This window comes from Struthio camelus, chromosome 22, assembly GCF_040807025.1.
Source record: "Struthio camelus isolate bStrCam1 chromosome 22, bStrCam1.hap1, whole genome shotgun sequence".
NCBI lineage: Eukaryota > Metazoa > Chordata > Aves > Struthioniformes > Struthionidae > Struthio > Struthio camelus.
In genome coordinates, this window is record NC_090963.1 from 1,387,041 (window position 1) to 1,410,140 (window position 23,100).

The 23,100-nt window shown below is 62.6% G+C and overlaps 6 protein-coding genes across 13 annotated transcripts in view; 2 read left to right on the plus strand and 4 right to left on the minus strand.

Annotated features, from left to right (window-relative positions):
- The window catches only part of PAFAH1B2 (platelet activating factor acetylhydrolase 1b catalytic subunit 2), a 195,512-nt gene that overhangs the window by 66,183 nt on the left and 106,229 nt on the right, over positions 1–23,100 (plus strand). The gene's annotated exons all lie outside the window — the stretch shown is intronic.
- APOA5 (apolipoprotein A5) lies at positions 205–3,524 on the minus strand. 3 transcript variants are annotated; one of them, XM_068916928.1, is made up of 4 exons: positions 3,326–3,524; positions 1,979–2,054; positions 1,447–1,558; positions 205–1,356 (listed from the first exon to the last, which is right to left on the minus strand). In XM_068916928.1, exons 2-4 carry the CDS (start codon positions 2,025–2,027, stop codon positions 420–422), a joined length of 1,098 nt encoding a protein of 365 aa, XP_068773029.1. In that variant the 5' UTR covers positions 2,028–2,054; positions 3,326–3,524; the 3' UTR covers positions 205–419. The 3 variants fall into 3 exon arrangements, with proteins under 3 accessions (XP_068773029.1, XP_068773027.1, XP_068773028.1); XM_068916926.1 differs by lacking the exon at positions 3,326–3,524 and adding an exon at positions 3,232–3,276; XM_068916927.1 differs by lacking the exon at positions 3,326–3,524 and adding an exon at positions 2,391–2,660.
- Positions 4,318–6,354, minus strand: APOA4 (apolipoprotein A4). Its single transcript, XM_068916923.1, has 4 exons — positions 5,879–6,354; positions 5,640–5,713; positions 5,399–5,525; positions 4,318–5,302 (listed from the first exon to the last, which is right to left on the minus strand). The coding sequence occupies exons 1-4, from the start codon at positions 6,046–6,048 to the stop codon at positions 4,375–4,377; spliced, it is 1,299 nt and encodes a 432-aa protein (XP_068773024.1). The 5' UTR covers positions 6,049–6,354; the 3' UTR covers positions 4,318–4,374.
- APOC3 (apolipoprotein C3) lies at positions 6,599–7,657 on the plus strand. Its single transcript, XM_068916929.1, has 4 exons — positions 6,599–6,930; positions 7,062–7,121; positions 7,258–7,384; positions 7,464–7,657. Exons 2-4 carry the CDS (start codon positions 7,064–7,066, stop codon positions 7,558–7,560), a joined length of 282 nt encoding a protein of 93 aa, XP_068773030.1. The 5' UTR covers positions 6,599–6,930; positions 7,062–7,063; the 3' UTR covers positions 7,561–7,657.
- APOA1 (apolipoprotein A1) lies at positions 8,250–10,566 on the minus strand. The gene is made up of 4 exons (XM_068916741.1): positions 9,919–10,566; positions 9,590–9,645; positions 9,167–9,320; positions 8,250–9,065 (listed from the first exon to the last, which is right to left on the minus strand). Exons 2-4 carry the CDS (start codon positions 9,630–9,632, stop codon positions 8,468–8,470), a joined length of 795 nt encoding a protein of 264 aa, XP_068772842.1. The 5' UTR covers positions 9,633–9,645; positions 9,919–10,566; the 3' UTR covers positions 8,250–8,467.
- SIK3 (SIK family kinase 3) overlaps positions 11,525–23,100 on the minus strand; it is a 105,057-nt gene continuing 93,481 nt past the window's right edge. For all 6 annotated transcript variants that reach the window (XM_068916908.1, XM_068916909.1, XM_068916907.1 and 3 more), the window contains 9 exons: positions 22,872–22,997; positions 22,436–22,521; positions 21,623–21,732; positions 20,710–21,067; positions 19,248–20,113; positions 15,164–15,327; positions 14,748–14,880; positions 13,934–14,101; positions 11,525–13,565 (listed from right to left, as the gene is read on the minus strand). In XM_068916908.1, the coding sequence (XP_068773009.1) occupies positions 13,944–14,101; positions 14,748–14,880; positions 15,164–15,327; positions 19,248–20,113; positions 20,710–21,067; positions 21,623–21,732; positions 22,436–22,521; positions 22,872–22,997 (2,001 nt within the window). In that variant the 3' untranslated portion in view covers positions 11,525–13,565; positions 13,934–13,943. The remainder of the gene's footprint in view (positions 13,566–13,933; positions 14,102–14,747; positions 14,881–15,163; positions 15,328–19,247; positions 20,114–20,709; positions 21,068–21,622; positions 21,733–22,435; positions 22,522–22,871; positions 22,998–23,100) is intronic.

A 23,100-nucleotide genomic window follows, 5' to 3' on the forward strand; every position in this document is an offset into this window, starting at 1 on the left:
ATGCGATCCCCCCGTGTGACCCCCCCCCACACTTCCCACATGTCACTCCACGCCCCCCCTGTTATCCTTGTGTCTCTCGTGTCCCCATGTGCCTCTCCCTGTCCCCAGTGTCCCCCCCCCAGCCCCCACGTCCCCACGTGTCCCCGTGCGCCCCCGGCGGGGTGCTTGCCGGCAGCCCCATGCAGAGACGGGACGGGACGGAGGCCACGTGCCCGGCGGGCCGAGGGCAGGCGCTTTATTGGCGTGGGCAGCGGTGACGGCCGCCAGTGGGGCTGGCCAGCGCGCGGGGTGCCGAGTGGCACGGACAGTCCGTCCGCAGCCCCACTGCCCCAAAGCCTCGGGGGCGACGCCTCGGGGGCTCCGCTGGGCCCGGCCCTGCCGCCCGGCCCCCGCGCTCGCGCGGGCGGAGGTACCCGCCGTCACTGGACGTCGCCGCTCTGCTCCCGCAGGCTCTGGGAAATGTCCTTCCACAGCGAGTCCAGGCGCACGTGCAGGTCCTCCATAGGGGCCGAGCTGTCCTGAAACTCCTCCAGGTATGAGGGCTGCGAGGACAGTTTCAGCTTCATCTCCTCCGTCTCGCGGTCAATGACCCGGGTGAAGTCCTCGATCTGGAGGTAGGTGTCCCGCCTGAACTCCTCGACCCTCCTCTGCACTTCCTGCGCCAGCTCCTCTGCGTAGTGGTCTGCCGGCACCGGCGACCCGGCGGCCGCGCCGGCCAGGCGCTCCCGGAGGCTGCCGGGGTAAAGGCTTAGCTTCAGCTTGAGCTGCTCCAGGTTCCTCTGGATCTTCTGGTGGAGGTCTCCAGCGTTCTGGGTGAGCTTCGTGGAGAGCTCCTGGATATACTGGTTGAGTTTCTCCGGGCTGGCCTGCGTGTGAGGGACGACGTTTCTGTGCAGCTCCTCCACGTTACGGTGGATCTCGGTGAGCAGCCTGTCAACGTACGGGTGGAAGATGTCCTTCACCTGGTCGGTGTGAAAGGCTATTTTGTCGGCATAGTGAGCCATGAACCTCTGAACTTCGTCCACGCCCTCCAGGAGCTGAGCCGTCATGTCTCGGCTGGGGAGGAGGTGGTGCTGAAGCTCGCGCGCCTTCAGGGACACGTGGTCCAGGAGCTCCTTGGTGAACGGCTGGAGCTGGAAGCGCAGGTCCTCCAAGTGCTTGCCCACTTTGTGGTGCACTTCGTCCACATAAGGGGACAGCTTCACCCTCAGGCTTTCCAGCTCCTTCCTGATGAGTTTGCGCAGGCCGTCGGAGTCCTGGTAGAGCCGGGGCTGGAGGCCCCTGTTGAGCGGCACCAGTTTCTCCAGGAAGTTTCCCATGTAGTTGACTCCATCCTGAATACTTTCCTTGAGGTTTCTGTTCGAGACGGGGGCAACAGTTAACGGTTGCGAGGGGCCGCAACCTGCCTCCCGCGGTGCACCGAGGCCGCGGCAGCGGAGCACTCACGTGTTGTCCCGGCCCGGCTTGGTGCCCTGGCCGTGCTCCGGGCTCTCCTTGTCGCTCGTCAGCTGGCTGAGGTACTCCCAGAAGCCGCTGCGGGCCAGCTCGGCCGGCGACACTGCGGGCGCGGGGCGGCAGTTAGCCGAGCCGCCTGCGGGCTCCGGGCGCGGACAAGCAGGGAGCAGCCCGGCTGGAGATTTCCCAAAAGCGGGGCTGGGGTGGGGGGGGCACCCTTGGGCTCATGAAGGACCGTCAGCGCTGGGAACCCCCCCTCCCAGATTAGGGGGCCCCCGCCTTGGAGGGGTTGGAGGGCCTGCCGCTCCCCCTGCCTCCCGCCCCTCTGCCAGGCGGCACGAGCGGCGGGGGCACCGCGTCGGGAAGCCGCCCTGCGGAGCTGGGGGACGCGCTCGGGGGACCCCCCGGGGCAGTCCCTCCCCGCTCAGCCCGCCCGCCCGCCCCGCTTGCTCTTCGCCTCTGCCCCGTCGCAGTCCGGCTGGAGGGAAGCTCCTCCGCGCTGGCGGCGCCCAGCAGCACCCACCCGGCAAGGTGGCCAGGAGGGCGAGCAGAAGCGTGGCTCTGAGGGACATCGTCTGCCGGCGCAGCCTGCCGCGGCGCTGCGGGGAGACAGAGAGCCGAGGGAGAGAGTTAGCCGTGCAGGGCTGCGCTGTGAGGCTGGTGGGCAGGAAGCTGCCTCCGTTTCGGTTCCTGCGTCTTCCCGCAAGGATCTCGCTTTCGGGCTCCAAAGCAACATCGCTCCGGAAAGGAGCAGTGCTGTGCATGCCAGGAGGCGCGTAAAGCGCCACCCGGGACCCCCGGCCCCCGCGGCTGGCAGCCGCGAAGCAAAGCAGCGAGGTGTCCCCAAGGCGGGCACCGGCCCTGGCCCGGCAGCGAGGCGCCGGGGGGCCGCCCGGCCGCGGCAGGACAGCACGCCCGCGCCCCCCGCCCCTTACCTGGCTCCTGGTCCGCGCCTGCGGCCCCTGTGCCGCGAGCCAGCCGCCCGGCTCGCTTTATATGCGCGCCCGCGGCAGGCAGAAGCGCTCAGGTGATAAGGCGCATCGGCCGCGCCGGGCTGCTTGGACCTCACACCATGTAAATACAACGTGGAGGGTCAGCGGCGCGCCTGAGGGGTGACGCGAGGGCCGGCCGCCCGCCCGCCTCGTCCCTCGCCCCCTTCGCAGCAGCCGGGCTGCTCCGCTTCCCCCTCCCCGCCGCCGGACCCCGGGGCGCCCCGCGCCGGCTTAACCCCTTGCAGGGGGCGGCGGGGAGCGCGCCTGGCCTGCCCCAGCGGCCGCCGGAGCGCGGGCGCAGCGCCGGCCGGCCGGCCTCGGCCCCGACCCCGCTCTCCCCGCGCCCGAGGTGTCGTTTGCCCAGCGATAAGGCAGCCCCCGTTGTTTGCTCTGCAGGTTTCTCGGGACGAGGCCGGCCCGGCGCTGGCGGCCGCCTTTCGCCTCCCGGGGCTCGCAGGGCTCGCCGGGCGCCCGGCCCCCCGCCGCCGGCGCGGGGCAGGGATTCGCGGGGGGCTCGCGGTGGCGATCAGCCCCCGGCCCAGCGCCTTGTAGCCCGGATGGGTGGGAGGGAGCCGCTGGGCAGCAGGTGTCCCCGGGGGGGTGGCGAGCCCCCGGCCAGGCCCTGGAGCCCAGCGCCAGCCCTGCAGAGCTGCGTCCCACCGCAGCACCCTGCAACGCCGGCATTTGGGTCTGGGCCACCTCACGCAAGCTCTGCCAGCAGAGTGGCCCCGTTTCCATCCGGGACGCCCCCCTTTCACCCCTTTGGTGCATTTCCGTCACAAACCGCCCTTAATCCAGCAGAGCGTGCCGGCATTTTCGGCTCAGGTCTTCTCCCTGTGAAGACGGGCTGTTTAGAGTAAAAATAACAGGAAACCCACCGCGGCTGATCACGCGTCCCCGCGCTGCCAGCGGCCGTGCTGGGCGAGGGCGGCGGGGCGCGGGCCGGGCACGGCTGCTCACATGCCGCGCGCGCGTGCCCGGCCGCTCACGCGCTGCTGACACCAAGGTTTTAAATCAGGAAAGGGGCAGCGCTGCAATGTTTGCTCTGAAGCAATTGGCCGGTTGCAGAACCCGCCGGCAAACACGGGCAGGATGGGACCTGCCGGGAGGCGTCCGCTCCGGCACGGCCCCCCGCCGGGCGCCGCCACCGCCCCCCATGGCGCCCGCCGCGGCTCCCGGTGCCCGCCGCACCGCCGGCGCGGAGCGAGAGCTGGGCGTCCCCCGCGGGGTGAACCTCCAGGCGGGCTCCAGCACCAAAGCCCGCTGCGCCTCCCTACAAACAAGCGCTGCTCCGAGCGCCACGGCCGTGTACCCTATGCAAGAAACCACTGCATCCCGTGCGCTCCATCCCTCTCCGGGCCCCGGATAACAGAGCAACTTGGCGTCAGCTTGCTGGAGACCCTAACGCCTGCCGTCCTTGTCTTCACCCCTTGCAGTTCTCCTTTTCCTCCGCTGTGACGTTCCCCAGGTCTGCGCTGCTCCGGGGAGCGCTGACCGGCTCGCCAGGGCTGTGCCCGCTCCTGCGGGGCCGGGGGAGCCCCAGAAAGCGCCCAGCCGACCCGGGCGCCCTCCGTCCGGGGCGCCCGCGGGGGGCGGCAGCGCAGCAGGTCGGTCCCCGCGGCCGTCCCGCCGCGCGGAGCGGGGCTCCGGCCGGAGCTGCAGCTGCAGGGCTGCAGCCGGGGCCTCGTGCGAGGCGAGGGGCGCGGGGAGGCCGCCGGCCCACCTCGGCTGCCTCTGCAGCCCGCCCGGCCCCGGCGCCAGGGCTCGGCGGCGAAGGCGAAGGGGGTAGGGCCTTGTGCCCCAGCCCGGGGCGGGCAGCATCGCTGCCGGCTGCTGCGGGACGGACGCGGATGCAGACACGGACACGGCGTGCACCACAAGGCTCCCGTTTATTTCTGCCCCCGCGCGGGCTGCGGCTCGGTGGCCCTCAGCTCTCGGCCTGCTCCGCGGCGCTGAGGAAGGAGGCCACCTTCTCCTGCACCTCCTTCTCCAGCAGCTCGAGGTGGTCTTCGGCGCCGGCCGTGCCCGAGTCCAGCTTCTGCCGCAGCTCCTCCAGCCGCTGCACGAGCTGCTGCCCGAAGGCCTCGCCGTAGGGCGCCGCCTGCCGCCGGAAAGCCTCCACCGTCTGCCCCACGCGCTCGTCGAGGCGCTGGGCCAGCGGGGCCAGGCGCTGGTGCAGGCTCTCGCCGTCGCCGGCCAGCGCCTCCCGCAGCTCCTGCACCAGCGGGCTGAGCTGGGCGCGCAGCTCCTCGCCGCTGGCCGCCAGGCGCCCGCGCAGCTCCGCCGCCGCCCGCTCCGCCTGCAGCGACAGGCGCGCCAGCTGCCGCTCGAGGCCCTCCTGCACCTCCCGGGCGTAGGGGCTGAGCCCCCGCCGCAGCTCCTGCACGCTGCGCTCCACCTGCGCCTTCAGCCCGTCGGCCAGCGGCGCCAGCTGGCCCTGCAGGCTCTCCACGCCGCTGTCGATCTGCTCCTGCAGGCGGTCGGCGTAGGGGCGCAGCGAGGCCTGGGCGCTGCCGGCGTGCTCGCCCAGCCGCTCGCGCAGCTCGGCGCCGTAGGGCTCCAGCGCCCGCCGCAGCTCCCCGGCGCTGCGGTCCACCTGGGCGCGCAGCTCCTCCGCGTAGGGGCTCAGCTTGGCCTGCAGCTGGCGGATGTTGGTGCCGATCTGCTGGTGCACCTCGTCGGCGAAGGGCGACAGCTTGGCCTGCAGCTCCGCCAGCTCCTGCCGGATCTGCTCCTTCAGCCGCGCCGAGTCTTGCGCCAGCCAGGCCTGCAGCTCCGTGGCGAAGGGCACCAGGCGCCGCTGCAGGTCCGCCGCGTACGAGTTGACGCTCTCCAGGTTGCTCTGGAGGAGGGTGCTGCGGGGACGAGGGGGTCAGGCGCCCTGCGGCTTGCACCCACCCCGGCCAGCCCCCGCGGGGCCACCTTCCCCCCCCCCCCCCCCCCCCACTTACTTGAGCTGCTTGGTGAGCTCGGCTTGCTGCAGCTGGTCCACGGTCTCCTTGGCATTGGTGCCCAGCTCCGTGAAGTACTTCCAGAGCACGCTGGCCACCTGGTCCGCGCTGACGTCGGCCCGCGAGCCTGGGGGGGCGTGGGGACGCGGGGCTCAGGGCTGGCCTGTCCCCGCGGGGCCTGCACCGCCACCGGGGCTGGGGCACCCCAGCCCTCCAGGGCCCCCACCCACCCGCCCCTCACCTGCGACCGCCAGGAGCACCAGCACGAGGGTGGCAGCCTTCGGAGACATCCTGAGCGGCGGGGCACGGCGGCGTCTGCGGGAGACGAGAGCGGAGATGAAGGCACCCGGGAGCGGGCAGCCCTGGTGCAGCACCCGGGCTCCTGGTGATGCACCCAGAGATGCACCCGGAGATGCACCCAGAGATGCACCCAGTGACGCTCCCAGCGGTCCCTCCCCAGCTCCGCAGGCGCAGCCCTACCTGTGCTGCTGCCGGGCTCCGGTACCTGCCGTGCCGGGGTGCACCCAGCCCGTATTTATACGGCAGCAGCACCCGCGCCGGCATCCACGCGGGCCTGTGACACACTCCCCGGCTTGGACTTTAGCAAGGTCGCGACGTGGAAGCGCCTGACGTGTGCACGGCGCTGTCATCGCCGAGAGCCCTGCCAGCTCCCGGCAGGGCGCCAGCGCCAGCGCCGCCAGGCTGCCCCGGCTGAGCCCCCGCGTCCCCCGCCGCGGGGCAGGCTCGGACCCTCCCCGGGGCAGCGGCTCTGGGGACACCGCGGGGACCCCGTGCTGGCGGCCACCGAGTGCCGCAGGGCAGAGCCAAGGGAGCAGCTGGGCCGTGCACACGCTGCTGCCCTTGAGCGGGGCTGGAGCCGCGCGTGCCCTGGCCGGGGGCCGCGGGGCTCCCAGGCCATGCCTGGGGGGTGCACCCTCCGGCTGGGGCCAGCTCGCGCCCCGGGGGACCCGCTGCGGGCTGGAAGCAGCAGCGACGTGTCCCGGCTGGGTCGAAGTCCAAGGCTGGCGGAGGTGGAGATTAGCGAGGGGACAGCGACGCTGATGTCCGAAGAGCCTGCGGCCACCTCGCCTCGCCCACGGCAGGGCCGGCGGCCGAGCCAGGGCAGCCCGGGGCACAGCCCCAGCTCCGGGGCCGCGTGCCGCAGCCCCAGGCCTGCCCCTGCCCGGGGCACCCCGGGGCCTGCCGCCCCGGCGGGGGCCCCGCAGCCTGCACGGCGGCCGGGCACACGCACCCGCAGCCGTGTGCACGCATGCACACGTGGCAGCCAGCCCCCGGGCAGCGGCCTTGGCCCCCCGGGCGCCGGGGGATTTCTCAACTCGCGAGGGGAAGGCAGGCCCCTCCAGAGCAAACCGGGCGGCTGGAAAAGCGGCCGTAAACGCGCCCTCCTCTCCCCACCGGCCGCAGCCGCTGACCTTTGCACAAACACCCTCGGAGGCGGCTGTGGCGGAGGGTATAAAGCGGGAGGCCGGGGCTGCCCCTGCGTCGCAGAGCCCCCGGCGCAGCGCGGCCAGGTGAGCGGGGCGGCCGGGCTGGGGCGCCCGGCAGGGGGACGGGGTCGGCACTGCCGGCGCCTCCTTCCCGAGGCGCCAGGCCCCGGCGCAAGCCCTGCCGCCCCGCGCCACCCGCCGCCCTCTCTCCCCAGCCATGAAGGTCTCGCTCCTGCTCGCGCTCCTCTGCACGGCGATGCTGGCGGCGGGAGCAAGTAAGGGGCCGGGCGAGGGCTGCGGCAGAGAAGGACGGGGCCGGGGGCGCGCGGGGCGCCGGGGCGCGTGCACGGGGACGGCACGGCCCCGGGGCTCGGGCCCTGCCGCCCCCTCCGACGGGGGCTTGCCTTGCAGGGGCCGAGGCGCCCGGGGAGCCGGCGGCGCTGGTGAGGAAGGTGCAGGAGTACGTGCAGCAGGCCACCGAGGTGGCCAGGAGCGTCCTCACCACCGTGCGGGAGTCGGAGACGGCGCAGCAGGCCAGGTGCCCCCGCCGCCCGCCCCGCGCCCCCCGGCCGGCCGAGCCGCCGGCGGCCCTGACCGGCCCGTCCGTCCCCTTGCAGGCAATGGCTGGCGGATAACGCCGCCCTGGCGAGGCAGCAGCTGGCCTGGCTGAAGGAGCAGCTGACGGAGCTGTGGAAGCGGACGCCGGCCTCCTAGCCCCTCCGCGCCGAGCGGAGCGGGGGCGCCCGGCACCCCCCGGAGCAGCGCGCCGGCCGCGTCGCGTTCGCGGCAATAAAGCGGAGCTGAAGCGAGACGGATGTGGCGGGGGTCACTGGCGGGGCGCGGGGGGCCGCGGGGCGCCCGGCGGGGCCGGCTGCGGGCTGGGCACGGCGGCGCCCGGCGGCTGCTCCTTGCCCGCTTGCGCCGGGGCCGGGCGAGCGGCGCGCTCCAACGCCCCACGCGGGCCCCGGGGCGGCGATGCGCCGGGGAGCGGCGGCCGGTGGCGGCGCACCGCGGCCCGAGCGCGGGGAGAGCCGCCCGCGGCACGCAGCCCAGCGCTGCCCCGCGGTCGCCCACCCCGCTGCGCCGCCCAGCACGGGGGGAGCGGCGAGCCCCGCTGCACCCTGGGCAGAGCCGAGACGGGCACCCGCGGGCTCACGGGCTGCCGCAGCAGCAGGGAGCCCCCCGGGGCACCCACCCTGCGGGCTCCCCGCAGCGGGGGCTGCAGCCCCTCCACCCCGACCGGCTCCCTGCAGCCCCCAAATCCCGCAGCACCCCCTCCCTAGCCCCCTGTCGCAGCACCGCTGCTCAGGGTGCAGCTGAGCCCCGACCCCGCTCATGGCATGAGTGCCCGCAGGCGGCCTGCCCCCCCCGCCCCGCTTCCAGAATCCACTGCAAAGACTGAGTGAGCTCCAATAACTTAAGTCATGTTTATTTGACAAAAGAAAGGCAAAGCAGAGACAGACCCCGGCTCGGGGAGGGCAGGGTGGCGAGCAGGAGGACGGGGGGCCCCGCGGAGCAGCCCCCGGGGCTGGCCGGTCCCTGCGGCCTCCCCAGGTGCGATGCGCCGGGGCAGGGCTGGGGGTGGCCGTGGGGCCTGGGGGCAGCGGGAGTGGGATGGGGCTCAGGCCATCTTCTTCTGGAGCTCGTCCAGGAAGCTGATGAAGCGAGCCTTGAGGCTCTCGGCGTAGGGCGTGAGCTGCTCCTTGAAGTCCTGCACCAGGGGCGTCATCTTCTCGCGGAAGCTGCTGAGCTGCTCTATCACCTTGGCCTGGTACTCGGCAGCCTGGGGGATGCCCTTCTCCCGGATCTCCTCCAGCTTCTGGCTGAGCTTCTGCCGCAGCTCCTCGCTGTAGGGCGCCAGGTTCTTGCGCAGCTCCTCCACGTGCCCGCGCAGGCGGTCCCGCGCCTCCTCAGCCACCGGCGTCAGCTTCTCCTGCATCAGCTCCACCTTCTGCTTGGTGAGCTCCTTGAGCTCCTGGGCCACGGGCGCCAGGCGCTCGCGGTACTGCTCCAGCTCCTCCGTCCACTTCTGCGAGAACTGTTCCAGGAAGGGCCGGATCTTCTCCTTCACCTCATCCAGGTCCTTGCTCAGCTCCTTGCGCAGGGCCTCCGTGTCCTTCAGCCACATCTCCCGCACCTCCTTGTAGTAGGGAGCCATGTCCTCGTGCAGCTTGGTGGCGGCCGCGCTCAGCTTGTCCAGGTTGTCGGCCAGCTTCAGGCTAGGGAGAGCGGAGCGGCAGGGTCACGCACGGCCCGGGCGCACGGGCACCCGGCCCCGGTGGCCCCGGTGGATGCCCCGCCACCCACCCACCCCACTTACTCAAGCTGCTTGCCCACAGCAGAGGCCTCGAACTGGGCAATGGCATCCTTGCCGCTGGACTTTATCGTGTCCAGGTACACGTCCACCATGTCCTTGAGGAGGTCCAGGGACGTCTGGGGCTCATCGCGCTGCCAGAAGTAGCGGGCCTGGGTGCCTGCGGGGCAGAGCGCGCCGTGCTGAGGCCAGAGCGCCCGGGGGGGTCGTGGCAGCTCCGTCCCCGCCGCGGCGCCGGGCCAAGCCCCGCTTGCAAGGGGCCGGCCGCTGCGGGAAGCGCTCGGCTGCGGTGGAGCCGGCAAAGCGCTTTGCGAGTCGGCCGCCTCCAGCGCGGCGCGCGCGGGCTGGGCTGCCCCGTCCTGCCCCGCGGCCGGGCGCCTGCAGCCTCCCCGCTGCGCCCGGCGCTGCCCCGGCGCCGCTCGGACCTACCCGTCAGGAAGACCAGGGCGAGGGCCACCACCACGGCTCTCATCTTCGGGCTCAACCTGGGGGCAGAGCGAGACGGTTGGGTGCAGGCAGCACCGGGAAAGGCCCGTCCCGGCGGGAACGGCGCTCAGCAGCCGGCCCCGACGGCCGCAGCGCCGGCTGAGCCCCCCGGCCTCGCCGGGGCGGCCGGGGCAGCCAGGCACCGGCCGGGCACACCCTGCCCCGAGGCGGACGCCCCACGGCGGGACGCCGGGCGGCAGACCGGGGCGGCCCCCGCCGAAGGAGGCAGCCCGGGCCGGCGCGCCGGCGGCCGGGGGAGCGCAGGCGCTTACCAGCTGGCTGCTGCTGCTGCTGCTGCTGCTGCTCCGCTCCGGCCGTCCCGTGTGAGCCCGCCGCTTCCCCACGGCCGCTATTTATGCAGGAGGGGGCAGCTCTCGCCGGAGATAAGGCAGCGCCGCCGAGTGAGAAATCGCTCCGCGGCGCGGGCGAGGTGGCGCGCAGAGTTCAAGGATCGTGCGCACAGCCCCGGCGCGGGCCAGCGCGGCCCGGGAGCGCCGACTTGGCAGGGGCGGCCGAGCAAACAGGAACTCCCCGCGGCACGCGGCTCGCACGCCAAGCAGCCTGTTTACGCGCCGGGTGACCCAGATTCCTGCACGCTGCTTCGGCCCCACCAGGGCCTCTCGGCAGCCCCCGGGTTTTGGCCAGGAGCCCGGGCACAAGGTCTATACCTGCAGGGATTTGGCCTGCTGCTCCCCAACCCCTCGTCTTCCTCTCTCCACCATCGCAGGCTGCTGCCCCATCCTCCCCCGAGCCGGCGAGGCCCACGCTGGCCACGTCGCCCCGAGAGCCCCCCGTTTCCCGATGCAGCCCGGAGCCAGGGTTGCCTGCGTGCTCGCTCCAGCCCTCCCCAGGGCCAGGCAAAGGCTCGCCCTGGAGAGCGCGGCCGCCCAGGGCATCCCCCGGCACCCGTCCCTTGCGGTGCCGCAGCCTCGCGGGGATGCTCGGGAAGCACAGCTCCCTTCCCTCATCGCGAGAGAGCTGCTTTCCCCTTCTCCGCAGCTCTCCACCCCGGCCCGCGCCCATCTCAGCTCCTGCCCTCCAGCCGAAGGGCCTCAGGCTGTCTGCCCCCGAGCGGCGCGGCTCCTGCGAAAGCCCGGCTTCAGCAGGACGTACGTGGCAAAGCGGGTGCAATCCCCAGCGCTGCCCTTCCCTGCCCCAAGAGGGACGTGGAGGGGGGCAGCAGCCCAGCCGCAGCCTGCCGGGGCATAAGGCAGGGCGGGCAGGCGGCTCTGCTGGGTGCTTGCCCCGGCCAGGCAGCTGCCAGGGCTGCTCCAGCACGGAGGCGGCGCGCTTCGAGGCGAGGAACTGGGGAGCCAGGGAATAGAGGGATGGAGAAAGCAGCAAGGATCCCAGCGTGGCAACGAGGCCCTACGTAGAGGGTGAGGGAGCGGACCCCAGCTGGGGAGGGGCCGCGCAGCCCAGGCAGCAGGGCTGGGCGCTGCGGCGTGGGCTGGAGGTGCCCAGCTTGGCTGCTGGCGGCCAACCCTCGCCCCTGCGCTGGGGGCCTGGAGCGGCGGCGGCAGCGGCAGCCGCTCCGCTGCGGTCGGCGCGGGAGGAAGCCGCCGCGGCTGCACACGACTCAGCCGCATGATGAGTCAGCCGCGGCGCAGCTCCGCTCCACCTGCCCCCGCTGGAGGTCACGGTGCTGCGGGGGGGCAGGGACCGTCAGCCAGCGATTTCAGAAAAACATCTCGCTCCCAGGCACCATCAGGCGCACGCCACCTCGCCGGGCTGCAGAGGTGGCAGCGCGCGGGCCCCTGCCGCCCCCAGCAGCTGGGGTCCCCGGAGCAGGCTGGGCACGAAGAGCGCCCGCAGCCTTCACCCCACCGTCCCCCCTGCGGAGCCAGCATTGAGCAACCACGCAAACACGAGGCCACAGAAGGTCGTAATCATGGTTTTATTTGTCATGATCCCACTGTCCAACTAATTGACTAGTTGCAAGTGACCCACAAAAAAATGGACTGAAGATTTTACTGAAACTTTTAGTCCAACATAAATGAGGAAGAAAAAATACTTCTGACATTTCCAAAAAACAGAAATAATAGCAAAGTATATTAATATACATTCAACATATACTGCGCGTATTGATTACTACAATACAAAGCAATGATAAAAAAAAAAAAGTGTGATACTGCGAAATGGCACGGTTAAGCGAGTCCCTGCTTTTTTTGGATGCTTATTGTAGGGTGGCTGTCAACTCTCCCAGAAATACAGTGTCATGTAAACAAAAGAAAAACAAATCAAAGGTACAGAGCAAAAGGTTTCTTGGTATCTTCCCGCTGAAGTCCGGCAAGCCCTGCCTGGTTCCCCGCATCCCCCCCGACCCCACACACATGCCACCTAGTTCACAAGGTTAAGAACGTAACTCGATAGCTATACACCACCAACACTCGCGCGACACTAGCATTTCAGCAGAAACGCTGACCCGGGAGATGCTGTTTGTCAGCTGCAGAATTTTCTCCTTTCCGGTTTTCGAGACTGCAGATCCATGGAGCACTATTTTCTTTGGGGGCAGGGGGAGGAGGAGGAGGAGGAGGAGGGAGGACAGGGAAGAGGCATTGGTAACGGTAGCAAATTAACCTTTGCCATGCTGGTTTCACACTTCCTTCTGTGCAAATTCAGGAGGGCTGGATCGATTTTTCTTTAAAAAAAAAAAATTCCAAAAAAGTGTCAATAAGAAGGATTTCTGTCGTAGCGCGTAAAGTTCCAAAGGCAACGATGACACCACGTACTCCCCGAGCCCCGACTGCTGCAGGGCGCTTTGCTTTCTATCACTCAAGGAAAGAATTAAAAGAAGAACAAAGAGGAGACCTATGCACATTTGAACTGTATAAAGGAGAATACCACTTCCGCCACTGGCACGAGAGAGAAAACCAGTCACAATTACAATGTCATTAAAAGAAATAAAATACTTTGAACAAAAGGTGCAAGTCACAATTCATATAGAACAGAATCTAGTTAAAAATTTCTCTCAAACAGAAATTCCTTTTGCCTTTTATTAATAACAATAATAATAAAACAACATTTACCAAAAAACAATTCCTACGTGATCAGGAGGAAGAGCTAAGAAAACAAAGAAAATCTGTCTTCCCTACATTAAGCTGGGGGGGGGGGGGGGGAGAAAAAAAAAAGGGTTGTACATGGATTTGAAAAGAAAAGGTAAACAAGGGGAGGGGGGAGAAGTGATCCTTTTACACAGTGACAAAATGAAATAAAGAACGAAAGCAGACAAAGAGGAGACGAAAAGCGTATTGCACCAGGGCCAGGCGCCCCCCACCTGCCGGAGCCCGGCGGCGGGGCGCGCCGGGGGCTGCTGGGGGCCCCAGGAGGGCCGCGCAGGCTGGCACGTCCGTTCCTCGCGTTGCTCCCACGCTCAGGTCGCTCCGGGCCCTTCCCCAGTGCAAAGGGTTAAAAGGTGGAAGGACACCACAGCCTCCAGCCGCCTGGAGCCAGCTCTGCGCCGAGACGGAGACCGGCTGCCCCAGCTCTGCTGCGCTGCCACCTGCCTCGTCCCTTCCCCGCCAAGGCAGGCTCCGGAGGGCAGGCCCAGCCGCTCCGGCTTGCTGCCGGGCCCTCGAGCAGAGACGGGCGGAGGGCGAGAGCGGCCCCACGCCCCCCTCGGGCCTGCCTGGCCACGGACAGTAAAAGCCCTCGAAACCAGACACAGCGCGCGGGCTCTGTGAATCCCCTGCCAACGTGTAGGACTCGGGTTCTCTTGCTATTTCTGTGATAGCTGGAGTTACAGGCAAATATGGCAAAAATTAAAGAAACCAAAGGAACAACACACTGGATGAACTGATTATGAGGAAAGGGGCCATGGTATTCCAGTTAGTCAGAAATACTACGGCAATTTGGCGCAATGCTGCTAGATACTGTTGGTTTAAAATGGACCTTTTCATTTCAAAGCTGTACATAAAACCTGCAAAAGAGAGAGAAGAAGCAGGGATGTGTTAAAGGACACCACAGGAAGGCAATTCTGCTTCCCCAGCCCTTTACCAGTTGTCCCAGTCCGGCCCACAAGCTCTGCCCCAGAACAGAACAACAGCACAAAAATAGAGGAAGGGGCACTGTCCCTGGGTGACCGCAGGCAACAGCAGACAGCCACGAGGGCAGAGGCTCGCAGCTGACAGTCTCTTCCTCAGACTTGCGCCAAGACTAGAGCAAAAGCTGACACAGGGAAGGAGGCACACAGGGAAGCCAGGCCAACGGGCCTGCGGGTCTGCCACCAAGGCAACCCTGGAGCGGGCAGGCAGGCAGAGGGGAGAAGGAGGCGGCTTGAATACTCACTTCCTCCTTGTTACACTCCTGCCTGCTCCATCCCGAAGGGCACCTCCGGGTGCTTGTAGCTCAGTAGGACGTCTGTAATACATGTCGATGGGTAACAAGAGGTGTTTAGATGCTGGTTACCATCGCCCAAGCTGGGATGCTCTTGACCTTCCAAACTTTCCCCGCATTCTGTAAGATCAAAACACGAGGTCAAGTTCGTACAGAGCGCGCTATGGAGTTACAGTTTCTGCTGATCTGCAGATTCTGCTTTCTGTGGATCAGGCCAGCTGGAGAGGTTGCCCACGTTCCTCCAGGAAGTCTAGATCACTGTTGCCACACGTCCGGGCTCTGGCAGACAGCAGCAGCGAGGGAAGCTCTGCAAGCCGTTACAGGCTCACGTTCAAAGAACGTTGGTGTTGCAGGGGTGGGAGGGGAAGAGGGATGGCTGAAGCATCCATCGAGGCCTCAAGTACAGTGAGAAACTGAAGTTCTCTTTAATTCAGTTTATCTAAAGAGTATTAAGAGACGGACACGATCATATCGGCGAGCTCCTGCCCGCGAGCGGTGGCCAACCCTTCAGTTGCCACAGCTCTGCCGAAGCACATCTATTACCCCGTTCTCAGCCACCCTTCAAGCAGCACGGGTTCCCCTGCAGCCTGTGCCCCCACCTTGCACCCTGCAGGCTCCGCTCATTCGAATGAAGCGGAGGTGGCTTTGCAGCCCAGACTGCCAGCTGTCCGACAGAACGACGCGGACTCTTTCCAATTCCTGACCCACACCCCCAGCGTCCTGTGCCCTCCAGGAGATGCCTCCACAGCCTGGCGCGAGTCCTTACCCTCGCTCTCCCTGTCACGCAGCTGCTGGCTGGCCATGAGTGACGACTGGCTGAGGACAGCATCAGACATCCGAGCAGAGCTTAGTGCTTTTCCTGCCATTAAACTCATTCCAGGCAAGTTATCTAACTGCACCTGCGGAGACAAGGGGACGCAAGTCAAAAGGGGCTCGGAAAGACACACCCTGCTGCTCCCCCCCCCCCCCGATTCTTCTGACAGGCTGCCTGGGGAGTCTGCTTCAATATTAAGCAAACTGGGCATGCTAAGTGAAGTGTCCCCCACAGCATTTTATTCCCAGCAGCCGCACAGAGCAGGAAGCTGTCTGTTCTACATTGGACACCTCACGTGTAACCCATACACTTCAGGGAGGCTCTGCACTGTCTTAAGACCCGCCAGGCACAGGGCTCTTCAAACCTACGTAGGCATCATCACTGTTCTGTATGGTGTGATGTCTCTGCAGGGTCCTGGGCCGCGGATGCTCGCTGGACGCTGGTCGCGCAGGGTAGCCCAATCCATTGTGGTCAGGCACCTGCATCGCTTGTCCAGGGGAACTCCTGTCCATACAGCTCCCTACGACGGACTCTTGAAAATCAGACGAGAGAGAAGAGAGACAGGTTAGTACAAGGAACCCGCAGCTCTCAGTGACATACCCCATTACAAGACCGCGGGGTCTCAGAGATCTGATGGCATGAACACGCGCTCATCAATGAAAGAGCAGCGTGCTGCTGGCCAGTGAAAAGGTAATCAACTGGCTGTTCTTGTTCAAGTGATGTGCAAGAGCACCACAGCACGCAAACCAGTCCCTTCCCAACCGCCCTCCTGCACTGCCTTCTTCCCCCGGAGCCCAAGCTTACCCTGCATCCTCCTCCCCCCTGCATCGCCCACACTACACAAGAGGGGAGGGAGAGGTGTCTCCCAAACCTCCCACCAGAGGTGTTCCAGCAGGGTCACTTGGCAACTACTAGCGACACAGTCTTACTGGAGGAGTGCCAGCTATTAGCTTTTATCAGATGACTTCTCCCTGCCCTCCCGCAATCTGGCTGTAGGAGTACATGAGTGCTCTGCCTGGCAAAGTCCACCTGCACTGCAAGCTCTTATGTCCGAGGGTAAAGGCTACATTCCTATCAAGCAGAACCTAGTGTCATCAAGTACACAACGTTTTGAATCAAGTACTGAGCTCTGGAGAATCCTATCATCCGTTCGGATGCCTGTAAACAGCTCTCTTGCAGTGAGCAATTCTTCAGAGCACAAACATGTGGACGTGGCCAGAAGCACTAAGGAGTCACCCAGAAATGACACGGCTGCAGGCAGATCCCCAAGTCCAGATCTAGTCAGGTTTTTTGGGGACCTGGTCAGCAGGAAGCAGTCCCCCAGTTGTGCCAGGTGCAGCACGCTTCTTGGCAGGGACTGCAGACTGGGAAGTGCAAGAAATACACTCTCCAAGGAGATGTGTCTGTAAAAGTACCAAAATCTAAACAAAACTTTCCGAGGCAAATCTATCATCTGAGCGTTATTTGCCAGCAAGCGAACATCTTCAGCACATCAGTTAAATGCCCTTCCCTGTAGGAAGGCACCACCCTATGTCACAGATATTGCAGTATTGCAAGAACCACTTCAGGGAGAAATCAGAAATACAGCTGGCCTTTCTCTTCCTTTGCACAACCGCAAGGTTAAGTTTGGTTAACAGTTCAGCCTTCCCGGAAAAGTAAGAAACAAAACACGAAGCGCACTGGAAAAGAAAATGTTGGAAAGAGCGGGGAAGAGAAGTGCCACCCACGCACTGCTCGGGCGGCTGTTCCAACTGTGGTAATGGTGGTTTGAGTGGGCAGATGCCAGCAGCTCACTCCTGCAGCTTAACAAACAACTTCAGGGCAAAACTGCTGTCAGAGCAAGATGGGCTAAGATGAGGAGGCCCAGCAGCAAGCCCTCGTTAGCAGCCCCCATTCCCAAGATGACAAGGGAGTGTGTGTGTGGGGGGGGGGCTCCCCCCTTCAAGAGGGCTCCCTTTGAGCTGCAACTGCAGACAAATAGGGCCCTGACCCAGAGGAAAAATCAAGCACTCCCGATTCCCAGAACAGTCGGTCGCCTCTCTCAGGATCCAGCTCAGGCAGCAGAGGAAGGGAGGCCTGAATTCTCATTCCCTTCCTCACTCCGGTCACATCCCAGTAGACCAAACCCACAGCAAGAATACCTTTTATCCACATATTCATGAGAGATCTGGCTCCTGCGCTAGCTGGTCTTTGTGTATGGGTGCAGCATGCGACACTGGCAGTGCACGCAGTGCCACCACAGGCAGTTCCCTGAGCGCCAAGGAAAGCAGTTTTCCCACGGGCAGTATTCCCAGTGCTTTGTGACAGCTAGAATGGAACAAGTCTGTAGCAGAGTCTTTCAGATGCAGCTTAGTCACATCCTAAACACCGATTTGGTTGACGCTCTCGCAATCTCCAGTTACTGACTGGGGCGGACGCTCCACAGACAAGCCAGGGCTTTTCAGTCAAGTGTCCCTGATTGGTCTCTGCTAAAATTATTTCAGTATTAAGCAGTACTGAAGTCCCTTAGAGGGTACACATACTCCTGAGGCGCTGCAAAGCTACAACCCACTTCCTAGGAGAAAACACACCTTACATAAGCTGGGGAGGGAGAGGAGATACCCGTCCTTTCAAGAAAAGTTGCAGCCTCTTACAATGGTACAGTGAAAACAACTGGATAGCTCAGAGACACGGCTGAGGAAGCCAGCCTTTCAGTGCGGGGAGGAGGGCAAGTCAGCAGGCGGCATCCAGGAAACAGTGTCATGCTTGTTTGGGTTTAAATCGCCTCCTGTCATTCTGTAGTGCCCGGTGCACGGCACTTGATAACATTTGGGTTGCCCTATAAGCAACTGAATGAAACAAACACGCGTTAGTGGTATTGACATTGAGGTTTTATAGGATTTAATTGTAGATAAGTGCACTAGGCTGCTTAGATGTCTAGTCCATTTGGAACTGAAGTAGCACAGGCCAGATTCCAAGTGGGTTATTAAAAGCAGGAGGAAAGCAGTCTGGGCACTTAGATCTCTGAACATAGCTTACTGCATGAGCCCTCCAAACAGCCCCTGTCAGAAGGGCTTACACAATACTATTTGTAAACATTTACTTGCTTTTACTCATTTACAAAGTCCTGTAGTCTAAAGTCCTCCTCCCTTGTGTAACTGGTTCTAGCACCATCAGTACTGAGGCAGAAATTTGGCTCGACTTCGTTAAATCTTGGCATTTCACACACAGCTCATCTAACTATGCCTACAATATTAGGCTATAAACTTAAGGCTCAGTAGAAAAAGGAGCTCCAGAGCTTGCAAACTCTGCTTAACCTGGTGTAATTCTTCCCTTCTGTGCCTCAAGCACAGCAGGGAAATTGAAGTCTGACAGAGAAAACACATCAATAACCCAAAACTTAAAAGCACTTCTGAAAGGCCATGCCTTGTCCTTATCCCGGGCGGGGCCGAAGCCTTGGCTGCCCGCTCTGCCCTCCGAGCGGGTCTCTTCCAGCACGGTCCCTTTCCCAGCAAGCCTGCGGTGCGCCCCCAGACAAAGCAGTGCCTCCTGTGCCCAGGCACAGCACCTCTACCCTCGGGGTCTCTGTGCCAAGGGAAAGCTGGTGGCTTCAGACCCAGCACAGCTCAGGCCTGCAGCGCATACCAGTCTACCCACCTCAGCCTGGAAAGCCTCTCTTCAGAGCCACCTTAAGGAGGAGGTAGGATTTTGTTTTTCATACAGAGAAGGCCTGTAATTACAGCTCTGGGAGGGATTACGCTTACGGCACATAACTGCCAAAGCAGCCACCAAGGAGCAAGGACGCAACTGTTTACAGCTGGGAGAAAAGGTCTTCAGATGCTAGTGACAAGTTTAGCAAACTTCACTTTCTTCAGAACCAACCCCTTATAGCTCAAGCAGGGCTAAAATCTTGCTGGCGCTGCTTTCTGAAGCGCCAGAGGAGCTAGTGCAAGACAGACTTAGCTGTGAAGGCACTTATCACTGCTCTTACAGCACATGTTTACTGAAGCTTTAGCAATGCCTGGACTCCTTCACGCTGTTCACGAGTGGAAAAAGTACACCACTGCAGCTGGGGGTAGGCTAGTAACTTAACTCTTTCTAGTCTATTGTTCACAGAGGATGGAAGACGTCGCCAACGAGAACAAACAACAGTGTGCAGCATCTCCGAAAGGGCAGCCGGACTCTAGGACCTCGTCTTTACCTGCTCCAAAAGGGGGTCAGTTTCAAAGTCCAAAACTTGGTCCAGTTCCCTCCTAATTTACCGGTTCCTCTCCTCACTGCTTATCAGAGAGGTGCGCCTGCAGTTTACCTAAGGCCACAAAAGCTTGAAGAATCTAGACAATTCTGCGCTACTTAAAACACGCCACAAACCCTTGCCCTGTTGGACAGAGACCGTTCTCCAGCAGGAACGCACGCAGTACACAGCCATCGCAACGAGTCCGCTCCATCTGCGTAAGCGGCACGAAGCCTTACCTCTGCTGGGCACCTTATTCCTACTGAATCCAGCAGCGGGCTGATGTCTGAATTGATGTGTCCCCAACTCCTGTGCGTGATTAGCAGTTCCTAGCAAAGATTCTGGGTCCCCGTGCCCTCCTGCGTTTACAAGCAGAGGAGTCTCGTGGCAACCTTTGGTCAATGTATTTGAACTCTTACTGTCTGGAAAGCTGTCCCTGGTACCCTCGCACGCACAGTCCTCTTCCATGCTCTCCGAATGGAACAGAGCAGGCTGGTGTACGTATCCATGCGGTGGCACTGCCGCAGGTACCTGCTGGATACATTCTTGCGCCCTGATTTTTAACAGGTGCTGGGGGCTGTTTTGGGGATGGTACGTGTCAGCACTCTGATAAGGCAAGGATAACGACTGACGCTCCGAGAGGTTCTGTCCCATGCTGGAGCCCATATTCCCAGCATCCCCTTGACTCATGTGCCTGAACAACTCTTGAAATTCTTGTTGCTGCTGCTGCTGCTGCCGCCGCTTGATGAGCTGTGCAAATTCTGCTTGGGGCAGCCGCATGTCCGTGTGCCCTGTGAGCGAGTGCCGGGGAGAAAGCAGTCCCTGGAGGATGTGCGGTACCTGCTGGTGTCGGTTGTAGTCGGGAGGTGTCGGGGACAACAGTGCTTGCTGTAGTGCCGATGCAGTGTAGTGCTGCTGTGCGTTTTGAGGGAAAGTGGGATACTGGTCAAGCTGTGGGACTTTCAGGGCTTGCTGAGTTGGAGGAAACCCAACCCCTCCTGATGGACTGTAGTTGCTGGGGGGAACACGAGGCTGCTCTGGGAACAGGTGGGGATGTAAGTGCACCTGGTCATAGTTAGCAGGGGGGTACCTGTTCACATTCAGGCTGCAAAGAACAGAAAAACAAGTGACTGTACTGCAGCAGCTCCAGCTAAACGCAGGGCTCTTCTCTGGCTATACCCTGCACCAACTCGAGAGAGCAGGGATGGCCCAGCCACCCCAAAGGAGGAGTGACCAGAGTCACGCGCTCCAAGTGACTCATTTGGAGTCACTAAAGCGTAGGGTAGTGTATCCCCGTCCGGAGCTGGCAAGTGCAAGTGAATCAGGACCCCTGACTGAACAGGAAAACATGACTTGAAAAAAGTTCCCGTTCTTGCACGGAGGCAGCCCTCTGCTTGGATTTCCTGCTTACTAGCAGATAGGACCCTATGAGGGTGCATGAGGCAGTGACAGCCATTCCTGCAAAGGACGTGCTTCCTAAGCCACATGCCTCAGCAGCCTTGAAGACTGCCAGAGCCCACTCTCGGGGTCAGAAGTGCTGCCCGGTGGTGGGGGACAGCTCACTCCCTGCAATGAGCGTCCAGGGCTGGCAAGAAAAACAGCTCTCAGTCCAACGGACAGCAGCTCTGTCTGATCCATCCTCACTTCTCCCTCCCTCCTCCCAGCTCAGAGGACCGGTGCAGACGGGGCTGCTGACCTTACCTGTGCGACTCTGCACTGTCGGCGCTGAGCTGCTTGGACAGCTGCCTGTGGCCGTACGTGAGGGAGGCCATCAGGTTAGCGCGGTGCTGCATCTGGATCTGGCTGGCACTCGGGCTGATGGACATGCCCCGGGGATGGGAGGACATGCTCTGCCCTGCCACAGACGCCCCTTGCAGGAGGTTGTTGCTGACCATGTCGCCAGGCTCCTGCACTTGGATAGTGACCTGCTGAGGCTGCGACTGCTGCTGCAGGCCCAGGCACGTCAGCCCCATGGCTGGGGGAGGGGAACAGTTACCAGACTGCGGAAAGATTGCGCTGTGGGACGGCATCCCTTGGAACTGGGACTGGGAGGCTGCACCTACGAGGAACAAAGCCGTTCAGCGCCCGCACCAGCCTGCAGCAAGGCTCAGGAGCGAGCTCTGCTCAGCACAGAAGCTGCTGCTCTTCTGGGCCTCATGCGACACTGAGAATGCCAGTGTATTTCTGTGGGTGGTGAGAAGAGTGCTACTCCTGACTACTCCTCCGTGCTGCGCCAGCATGCAAAGGTCACAGCTAGAGCCCCTTGCAGGGAAAGGGAAACAAAGCTGAGTTTACAGTGATTTGCATAAATCCAAGAATATCAGCCCTTCCTCCCCACCCCCAGAAGTGATAAGTAAGGATCTTATGACATGAAATGTAACAACACATTCCAGCTGGCAGATCCTTGTGAGCTCTTGATAACACCAGCCCTTGCTGCCAGATGGAGAATCTTTTACATCATCAGCAAACACCACAAGGACTACAAAGCAGGGGGAAAAAACAAAGCCCCCAACACCCCCCACAAACTGTTTTCCCCAGAGCTTTTACAAGACCATACGGTTCTGCCAAGCGGGCCGCCCAGAAGAGCGCAGATGGCTCAACTGTCAGTGCTTACCATGGGGCTGTAGCACGCTGCTGCTCACAGGAGGTGGGCTACTGTTTGGCTGCCTGAAGAGATGGTTATTAGGGTGGTTCGGGGGTGGGCTGGACGGCTGAATCCGTAACCTAGGCAAGGAAACAAGTGCCTTTTCACCATGCACGCTCCTCATTACGATGCCTTCTCAACTGCGAGACCTGAAGCAAAATGCTGTATTTTTGCTGTTTTCAATAAGCAGCCCTTGTTTAGGGTCCTAAACTCTTTACAATACGGTTTCTATTCTGAGGGCCATCTAGCTTCCTTAAGTCATGAAGGTAGTGAGCGTGCCCCAGTGGCCAGAAGAGAAACCCTGGGACAAAGACACCACAAGTTCTGCTCCCGAGTCACTGTCGCCTGAGACAAAACCTTCCTTTCTCCTCTCCCACAGTTCAGCCTGCCCCATCTCCAAGCCAGGGGTGATGAAGACCAGGACGGTTACCCACAGAAAGCCTAAAGAGGTTTGAGAAGCCCAGAAACAGCTCTGGATAGAAGGCATCAGAGAAGCTAACTTACTGAAACGAATGCATTTTCAAGCTGGTCAAAAGGCAGAACTCTCAATTATCTGTTCAAATCAGATTTGAAGCACATTTCTGCTACTTCAGAAAAAATCCTTTGGATAGAATCCAGCTGAAAGGCTCCCGCAAAGGCGCGTGCCCCTGGGAACCAGCCCAGTCATTCCAACTTTATAGGCATCCAACCTGGCCCTGGACTCTCCCAGGCCGTTAGCTCATTGCCGGGTTTGAGTAAGAGTAAACCTCATTCCCAAGCGCTGTAGTGAAACGACTTCTTTACCTCTGAAGCTGGTGAGTGAGCAGAGCTGGCTGGTTTTCACATGGTGCTTGCAAAGGTGGTGATGGCTGAGGTGGCCGGATGCAGTCCTGAGTCAGGTATCAGGAAAAAAGAAATATTTGTGATCGATAATCTGTGATTCTGTGATAATGCCTCAGCTAATAAGTTTAGAAATTGTTGATAGGTGAAGCAGGATGTATTCAGATTCTCCAAACATTCAATCCCTGACTGCAGGGACTCTGGCTATCATAGCAGCTGTGCAAACATCACTGCCGAGTCCTTCAGGCTTGCTTCTCATTACAGCAGGTTAAGCAATCTCTACCTTGCCAGATACAACCACCCTCCTCAAACCTGCTGGGCCCCCCTCAGTAGTTCTGTCTGCAGCAATGCAGGAAAACAAAGCTAAGGCTTTAGAGGGCCTGCCTCAGGGCTCCAATACCTGAATCTGCTGATGAAGAATCTGGTGGTGCTGCTCCTGCTGGTACAACATGTGCTGCTGTTGCGTCTTCTCCAGCGTCCTCTCATCCATGTGCCCACCATACATCTTCTGCAGCTGCTCACACTCCTGCAACAAATCCAGCATACCCTCCTGGTGACTTTTTTGTGCACAGCATGCTCACTGTGCCAAAAGGCACTACTCTGTCATCCGTCTGTCTGAAAAAGCCAAC